We start from the raw sequence: 9504 nt of genomic DNA, 5'->3' as shown, positions 1-9504 counted from the left end.
ATGTTTATTTGTACCGACTACCAACCTTAGACCCCTAGCAACTCAAGAGGTACCAATCCACAGATTATAACATTCGATAGAACGCCTTGAAATAGCAGCTCGTATAGCCGTTCGCTCACCCCCTCCAGCTTCTGCGGACTTTGTTCGAGGACAATCTGATTGGCGGTTTCTCGATGGAATATTTGTCAGTCAATTTCTGGTACTTCTTAGTTGACCGTGAACGGTTACTGTTGTACCTTCCAAGCTTCCAGCTTGAGGATAGCGTAATTCTTTTCTCCGAAGGAATGTGCTGAAATGCAAATAGTGTTGTTACATTCAAGAAACAAACAAATGACAATATTACATTCAAAATTTTAAGAATATCCTCTGAGGTAGAGCCGGCCCCCTTATTCCCAAGCAACGATTTCTCACCACGGGAATAGCCCGCGAAGTAGAATTGGCGCATAAAATCAATCTGCACCTAGACACATACTTTTCAATTGTTCTTCTCAGCGCATCCTGGGTATCTTTGATCAGCTAATCCACCACGGACAAGACGAGTCTCATATTCACTGTACCCGCTGGGATCAATTTGATTGATCAAATCCGACACGACCACCCTGCCATATATCCCGGTAACCGATGAATTCAACTCGATGTGGTAATTACTGCTGATGGTACTGATTTCCACCTTCCGGTTCGAGGGCGTTGTGAAGTTTATTATTTCATTGCGTAGCCGTTCCACTCCCGGTTGGTAAAGTTTCCACAGCAGATACATGATGCGAGTTTTCTTACTGGCCCGGAAGGACCGTATAACATGAGATGCGGGAAGTCTCCCTGGGAGCGAAGATTAATCAGATGCGAAACTTGCGTTTTGTGGTAGTCCAGTTTGGACAGCTTGCGCGATCGGTAGCGGTCAACTCAGAGAGCCATTATACACAAAAATATTTGATGTATAATACAAAAATACTTGGTGACTCGTTGTTTTTCTGTTGGCCTTTGTCAGAGTAAATGCATCACCTCCAGACCATCAGATGATTTTTTTTGAAAATCTTCGACAAAAATCTGAAATGTTGATGGAATCTGAGATGTAGATACTTTTGTAACCGCGAGAATAGCAAAGTAATGTTTGAAAAAAGGGGTTTTAAGCGCAGGGAATCAAGTCATAAAGAGAAGAAATACCATATCCCTGCAGTCTGCAACTGAAAATATAAGTTTGCAACAGGATAGACAGGACATTAAATATCAGTAAAATTGCGAACAAGTCTGCAAATTTAGTATCCTTGCAATGATGAGAAACAAATTTGGTAAAAAAATCGAAGCCGAACGGGTTACAAAATGCATCATTTTGCTAATTTCAAACCCGATCGAGAGCCAAAATAGAGGGGATAGGCAAGGCGTGTTATTCCACAAACTAAGTACTAATACAAATGACACGTGTATTACTACGTAGAGTCGGCGAAGTGCCGCTAAAAACCTTAAGGCCGTCTGAAAAGTTGAAAAGAAAATACATGCCTGAAAACACAATATTCTTCAAATTGTATTTAAAATGAAACTGTATATTCACATCTGGCATCCCTAGTCACAAAGAACGAACACAAAGAAGCGAATGTTGTGAATATCGCCAAACACCAAACCCAAGACGGGTCTATGGTACTAGGTGAGGCCGTTTCGTCACTAAGTTGGTTAGGGGAGCGGTATATGAAAACAGTACGGAAGAAAGCAGAAGGGGAATTATTTGCTTGAAGCGTGAAAGAGACAGTCTGATCATGAGTGAGCTTGGGCACAAGCGTATTGTGCTTTGTTTACCAACAAAACACAGTAGACTCCCAAGATGGCTGAAGAGTGATTTTAGCAAGTTGGCCCACCTTAGGATATACTTCTAGGCGCCTTGACCAAACCATCAGCTAGACTTTTGAGTGTCGCACTATTCTGACGTTTCAGCGACAGGACACTCACCAAGCAGCTCGGATTTCTACTGTCAAGTAGAAGTTCACCATGCGTTAGTGTTGTGATAATACTCTTCTCACACTATTGGACTGACTTTGGGATGGTCACCAAAGATAATCGTAGTACAAAATTTGTTGATTATCTTTGTGTGAGTACCATCACTTTATTCTCACGACAAATCGCAGCTCTGATTACAAGAACGGGTACGAACATAACGCTTTGGCTCGGTTATTCAAGATTGCATTGAAGGATATGCCCTCATATCTTCTGCTCATTGAAATGATTGCTAAGCTAAGGTGGTCCCACGTCAACCTTGCAGTTATATCATAGATATAACCCACCCATTTTTTTTTGTTTTTATGCTATTTCATTTTTTGGGTTTTGGCCGCCTAAATTTACTCAGGAACCACTGTGTGGCCCCAGGCCGCCTAGATGACGCAATCCAAGTTGGCCGTCGACCGAGCGTTTGCTAGCGTCGGACAGAATACCTTTACATTACGTTTGCCCGGTTAGTTTTTGTTTTGAAATATATAAATTTCAAGACAGAACTAACTAAAGGGTCGTCTTCTATGTTTCAAACTAACCGGGCAATCGATGGATCACAGGTTTGCTTGCTAGAGGCCGCCGCTTCGGATGGCGGGTCGGCGGCCAACTCGGACTGCGTCACCTCGGCGACACCACTATTCGACACTTTGAATCGAAAAACCTAGACTCGATCTAATCGCTAACATGATTCATAAAAATAGCTGTCATCCAATTTATTAAAGCTATTGAAACTAAACTTATTGCTCGGGCACAATATAGCTTTAGCTTAATGTTATAACTTCCTCGATTTCCGCTTGCGGATAATCGAGGTTCTACTGTACTTGTACTTGTCAACATAAGATAATGATCAGTCTAATGTTAACACAATAATTTGAATCAGAAAAATATCGAAACCCATTGAATTCATCGATCCAAATCTTCCACGTCACTACCACCTTTGAAAGCAGACGGTAGTCAATTCTCAACGATTCGTAGAAATAAACGTTTTTTAAATGCTTTTTCCTGGAGCCAAATCAACCACTTCCGTTCCACCTCATCTGAGTAGGTGCCCTGTGTCGACTTGCGTCGTAAAACACGATTAGCATGAAATGAAATGCATGAGCACATCATTCCGGCAATCTTCCGGGAGCCCGACTCCCGTAGCAGAATGCAAACGCTCACACTAGCAGCTCACTTCCATCGCATAGTGCGAGTAAGCTCCCGGGATTAAAGACTCATTGCTAATGGATCCCACCCTGCCCCTCTGCTCCGTTGAGCTACTGCGCTCCCCCAACCCCACGTGTGGCCGCAACCAACTCCCAGTTGGGCTGTGAATATTTGATTTCGGCTAACGTGCTAATTTCACCATTTATTCATTTAAGAGGGCACTCTCGAACAGTGAAATATGGGCTCCGATGGATGGCTGGCACTCTCCCGTTCAGGACAAATGGCACCACGAAGCGTCGGTCATTCTCAGCCAACCGTTGAACCGCAGGCACCTTTCCGTTCTTCTTTTTGAGTAACGCGTATCAAAGAAGAATCAAAATCACAGTTCCGGTCTCCCCGGGTCTCTCGGTCGTAGTGGAAACCAAGATTCAATAATCATAACTTTTCATTAATTTTTACACCCACTTGGAAATTCCGCTCCGCTGTGTGTTTTTTATACTACCCTTCTTTTATGTTTTATATTATTACCAGCTCATAACGGGAAATCCAACGATTGGTTAAGCTGGTTGATGGACCGGGGATGTGCATTTATGACCAGCTGGTAGGGTGAGGAGCGAAAAGGAATTCGTAAAAAATACCACTTGAATGTATGAGGGATCGTGTTCTTACGCTGACCGCATCTGTGGAGTTCGTGAACGAAACATGCACAAAAATGTTAAATGTGGAAAGTGCTCTGAATGTATGATAAATTTTCTGTCACCTTCGGTTATGTTGGCTCCCTTAACCTAACATGTATTTTTTTTTAAATATTATTACTTTTGTTTACATCCCTACTTGACAGAAATTATCTTCTACTCATACAAATTAATGGATATTTCATGTTAAAAATCGGGCGAAAAACACCAATGGCATGGATAAAAATGAAAGCTAGATGAATAATCTGCCACGTACCGTTTTGTCTCATATCCGAACACTTCATTTTTGAATGTAAATTTACTAAAATTTCATGTTATAAATAATTTAATAATGAAAACCCAGATATTCTTTGAGGTATAGGCTTCATTTTGACATCATTCGCAGGTATCGATACGGCCTATAATTTATAATATTAGACATTTGCAAAAAAGTGACAGTCAAAACCAATGATATGTTTGCGTTAGCAAATTCCGAAAAAAAACAAGCATCTTTAATTTTTCAGTTTTTGTAGTTGTTTCAACTATTCTCTTTGTTGTTTTCGTGTCAAGTGCTAGATCATATATGAACCTACAATAAAAGGGTGAAAAAAAATGATATTTTATGCAGAAATCTTGTAACGATTCTGAGAGAGTAGAATCGGTGCCATGATAATTAGCACGTCACTTGCATGGACTGTTGTATCCTGTCGCTAGGAACACAATCCACGAGGATAACGAGGAAGTAATCATGACAGTGATGTCCCACTGTTCTCGATCCATTTCCTTATCCTTTTATTCCCTAAAACCAAATCTCACAGTCCTATCCCTACATCAGCTGTCATTTGTGAAATGGCTCTCCTCGGCGAAAGCCCTAAACGACAGCCATGACAGGGCGAAGAGTCCTGATGGTGGATACGCGACGAGTGACGAGGTCTTCTGGATTGAGCCGTGAGCGAGTCAACACGTTAATCGACATCCTCATTTGATTAGTTTGTCGAAATTTGCCTTCTCCATTGTAGTTCCGCGAGTGGAAGTGGTGTACTAAGTAGAGGCATCCGTTGATCGCCGCAGTCAAACGAGCCAACCGGAAGGGGTCGTGGGTGGACCGCGAGGATAACCGCCAAGGAGTCATCGAGTCCCCACAAGTGGAAGCAGCTTCCTTCAAGACGTATCCTGAACCGACGGGAGCGGTTGGTGGAGGTAAGCCTGAACCTGATTGTGACCTGAATCAGCGTCCTCACCGAGCGTGCGAGGAGCGATTAGGTGCAATCAGTTCCTGTACTTGACGGGTGAACGTTGTGTCACCGTGAAATTCTCTCTTTTCGTTGCAGACCCGCCCTGCCCTCATAGCTCTACCGACAACGCGAGCTGCTTTCGAATAAGAGAGATAGAACAATAGATAGAACGCGAACAATTAGTTTATTGAATTAAATATCAGTATATCAATTGAAAATACACTGAATTCAAACACGATTTACATCTGCCGAATAAATCCAGTTACAATCTTCAAATGTAAATTTACTGAACTTTAATGTTATAAATAATTGAATAATCAAAACCCTGAAATTTATTGGGTTATAGCATTCATGTTAACATCATTCACAGGTATCGGTACAGCCTATGATTTATAATATTAAGCATTTGCAAAAAAAGTGACAGTCAAAACCAATGATAAAACGTTTGCGTTAGCAAATTCTGTAAAACAAACAAGCATCATTGATTTTTCAGTTTTTGTAGTTTTTTCAACTATTTTTTTGTTGGTTTCATGTTAAGTGCTAGAAATGGTAAGAATCTACAATAAATGGATGAAACAAAATCGTATTTTATGCAGAAATCTTCATTTAAATTAGTGTTCGGAATATGAATTAAGTTTCTACGCATGATTCGAATTGCGAACACTTCATTTTAAAATGTGAATTTACTGAACTTTAATGTTATAAATAATTTAATATTTAAAACCCTGAAATTCTTCGGGTTACAGACTTCGTTTTCACATCATTTACAGGTATCGATACCTGTTAGCGCATAAACCGGGCTAACTGCGGTTGGAATGGTTCTGGCTAAGCACACTGTGGAAGTTAAAAACACAAGAGGTTATAGTCCAAATTTTCTCTTTATTTCACTAATTACGCATCACTTGGTAAGTCACTTCCACGTTGATGGTAAGGAAAAAACTGGCAAAGATGGATGATCTGTTCTGCGTTCCCTTTGCATTTGTCAGAAAGTTGGTGGGGTTTTTGTCCTGTCGGCTTCGCTCGGCTCGATCGGGTGCTGTTCGTTGTTATGTTGCTGCTACATTCATCTCGCTCTCGCACGTGACTAGGTTATGCGATGGAATGGAATAGACAATAATTGCTTCGGGTGATGATCGGAAAATGTGTATTGTAGACAAATGGAGGTTTCAATTTATATCGTCCTGACATGTCAGAACACGTTTTGCGCTCGCTGCGCGTGGCGCGAACATTCTCCCGGGGCGAAATGTGACTAGTCCTTCTCTTCATTTATTTGTAATTACTCGTTGTCCAGAATAGAAAGATGAAATAATTTGCTTGTTACACGGCGAAACACTCCGGATGCAGTTTTTACATCTGCTACTTCAACTACTGTTTCATTATCTGGGTATACAGCTATGATTTTTCCCAACATCTATGTTTGGGCACGTGTGTTGTCTTCAGCTATGATGACTATCATGCTCGGCTGTATGTGTGGACGTTTCTTCAAGCATTTTACACGAGTTTGTAGTTTGGAGGAATATTCCGTGGACCATCGCTTCCAAGAATGGTCCCGTAACAGGATGAGATATTGCCAACGAGATAACCGATTTGATTGGATGTCTAAATAAGAAGGTCTAGGTACTGGTCCCAACGGTTTTTTAGGATGAAGATGGGCTGGAGTTATTGACTCATATACCTCATTCGAAGCATCGGCAAACCCTATACGAGTGGAGTTTCGTTCAACTATGCATGTAGGCATGTGGAGTTCATTAATCTCCGGAAATGAGTCTCGAAACATAATCCATTCTCGAAGCAAGTTAGTATCAAATTTGTCTTCCCAATCGATTTTGGAGGTGTGCTGCATCAGTGTTTCAGCAAGGACCAGTATAGGAGAAACAAGTCCTAACGGATCAAACAATCTAGCGATTTTTGACAAAATGTACCTGTTAGTGACAAGCTTGTCATAACGGACATCACGGGCATTAGGAACTTCAAACCAGAAGCTATCAGGAATGGGATCCCACAATATTCCGAGCGTTCGAACTGATCGATACACAGAAGATTCATCGAATGTAGTGTAGGGTTCTCGATCTTTCACTTCCGTTAGAGCTCGGTTGCTGCTTGGATCGCTTACAGTTTCTCTGAATGGAAGGTGCACAACGAATTTCCCGGTTTCACGATGTGTTCGCTGGAAGTGCTCTTCAACTTCTTGATTTTCAAGATCTTCAGTTACCACGTTCGAATGTATTTCAGGTTGTTGCTGGCTGTTGTAGTAGGCACCTGTGACCACCCATCCAAACACAGTCTCTTGTAGTAATGGTAGATCATCACGAAGGCGAAATTTTCCCTGCATTATTACATCGAAGAAAAATTCAGCTCCGATTAATAAGTCTATTCCATCGGGAGTATCGAAGCTTGGATCAGCCAGTTGCAATCCAGATGGAATACCCCAGTTGGTAACATCGATCCTTGCAGATGGCACCGATCCAGTCACACGAGCTGCAATAAGACATTCCATCTCTTTTTTGAAGTTGCTGTAGTTAGATTTAACTGTTACACATGTCCTTTTATTAATGACATTTTTGGAGCCCCCGATACCAACAACAGGAATATTGGTAGGATGCATAGTTAGATCAAGAGTTCTCGCTACAGATTCGGTCAGGAAGTTGACCTGCGAACCAGAATCCAGTAATGCTCTATGCATATGGGGGTTACCATATCTGTCGAGAATGTTTACAGTAGCCGTCAGAAGTAAAGCTTGCTTTGTCACCTTCGAGATGCTGAAACAAGAAGTATTTACTTGGTTGAACTGTGATTCCGGTTCTAGTGATATATCGATATTTTCAGGATATGAGATCGGTTGGTGCACAGAAAGGGGTGGAGTAGTGAATTGGTCCAGGTGAAGTAAGGTATGGTGTTTTTTGGAACATTTGCTGCACGTTCGTTCGGATGAACATGCATGAACATGATGGCCTTTGCGCAGACAATTATAGCAAGCATTTATCGATTTTACCTTTGCAATTCTCTCATGGATACTCATTTTTCTAAGTACTGGACACTTATAATTGAGATGTATTTCAGAGCACAAATCACATGCGACTCCAGATGGCGATGTAGCTGCGTTGGATGATCTTATGTCCTTTAACGGCATCGAAAATTTCTGCTGCATCGGCTTATCGATGGGTACGAAAGATGTAGCTTCACATCTTTCCAAAATTAAATAATGATTTTGCAGGAAACCAATTGTATTTTTATAGTTGGGCAGTTCTTCTTTGTTTAAAGTTTTCTCCCAGCTTTCACGCGTATCTCTATCTAGTGCGGAAGTCAAAATATTAACAACAAGAAGTTCTGAGATACCGAGAAGTTCCTGACCCATGAAGCGCAGACCTTCGACATGACGCGTACATTCGTCGATGAGATCTCGCAATTCTTTGGATGATTTCCTGGTCATATGATTGAGATTCTTGATACTCTGGATATGTGTATCTACTATGAGGCGTTTGTTATCGAATCTATTTTCTAGAATGCGCCACGCATGCTCGTAATTATTATCTCTGATGGTGGACGCATCGATGACACCACTGGCATCACCAATCAGAGCCTTTTCCAAATGGTACAACTTTATAGCATTTGATTCGGTGGAGGTACTCATAAGATCCTGAAACATAGCCTTGAATTTAGGCCAATTTCGGTATTGGCCATCAAATGTTGGCAAGGGAACACGGAGTGCTTGTTGATGAATTATCACTGGAGGCTGATTCCTACCTGTGGGGTTCTGCAGACCACCTGGATATGTGACATGAGCTTGCAGAAGCTCCTCGATAGTGGTTGACACTAAATTGAAACGGTTCTCAAAATCACTGTAGATTTCTTCTTGAATATCAATCGCTTCATCAGGAATAATAGCCATTACCTTGCTGTGGAAACCGCTGAACTCCGAGTATGCCGCATCGATATTTTTAGTGAACGTTTTCAGCTGCGCCATACTGACTTGGTTCCCTGCAGCCATAAGCGCATTCTGAACACGGACAATCTTCTGATTCACTTGGTCACGTTGACGAAATAGAGACGATAATAGCCTTTGGCTGCCAGAATCAATAGCAACCTCCCATTCAGCAAAACCTTTAAAACTTGCAGAATCATCCGCACTCTCTGTAATTATCGGCACTGTTTCAGAGCCTTCAGCACTGGTGGTCTTGATTGGGGAATGTTGCGTCGTCATTTTCACGGTTGCGTATAGTTTGGTAATCGTGTAACACTGTTCTTCACGTTAAAGAACCACAAATGTTCTTTTTCACAAAAACTCACGTTGTCTAAGCCACGAGGGACGCTTACTGGTACAATATTTTTCACAGATTCACAAAAACTAATTGCAAAAGGATATCGATCAATTGCAACGCAATGTTCTTTCGACACCTCTATTCCTAAACGTCGTTTGGCAGCTTCACGCAGAAGCACTACCACAGGACATTTTCAAATAAGTTGATCAACTGCTA

The 9504-nt window shown here is 41.5% G+C and overlaps 1 protein-coding gene across 1 annotated transcript; it reads right to left on the bottom strand.

The window, feature by feature from the left end:
* Positions 1 to 5829: 5829 nt before the first annotated feature.
* LOC129773401 (uncharacterized) lies at positions 5830 to 9230 on the bottom strand. Its single transcript, XM_055776998.1, has 3 exons — positions 6952 to 9230; positions 5925 to 6113; positions 5830 to 5863 (listed from the first exon to the last, which is right to left on the bottom strand). Exons 1-3 carry the CDS (start codon positions 9228 to 9230, stop codon positions 5830 to 5832), a joined length of 2502 nt encoding a protein of 833 aa, XP_055632973.1.
* Between the last annotated feature and the right edge of the window lie 274 nt (positions 9231 to 9504).

The sequence above is a fragment of the Toxorhynchites rutilus genome, chromosome 3, assembly GCF_029784135.1.
Source record: "Toxorhynchites rutilus septentrionalis strain SRP chromosome 3, ASM2978413v1, whole genome shotgun sequence".
NCBI lineage: Eukaryota > Metazoa > Arthropoda > Insecta > Diptera > Culicidae > Toxorhynchites > Toxorhynchites rutilus.
This window is presented reverse-complemented; position numbering and strand designations above follow the sequence as displayed.

Excerpts from the sequence above, each read along its gene's own strand:
- LOC129773401 (XM_055776998.1), bottom strand. The coding sequence starts at position 9,230 with ATGACGACGCAACATTCCCCAATCAAGACCACCAGTGCTGAAGGCTCT. Across the intron at positions 6,114-6,951 it reads GACAAGCTTGTCACTAACAG|TCACGTGCGAGAGCGAGATG; the intron begins GTACATTTTGTC and ends CGCATAACCTAG. Across the intron at positions 5,864-5,924 it reads AGTGACTTACCAAGTGATGC|TGTGCTTAGCCAGAACCATT; the intron begins GTAATTAGTGAA and ends TAACTTCCACAG.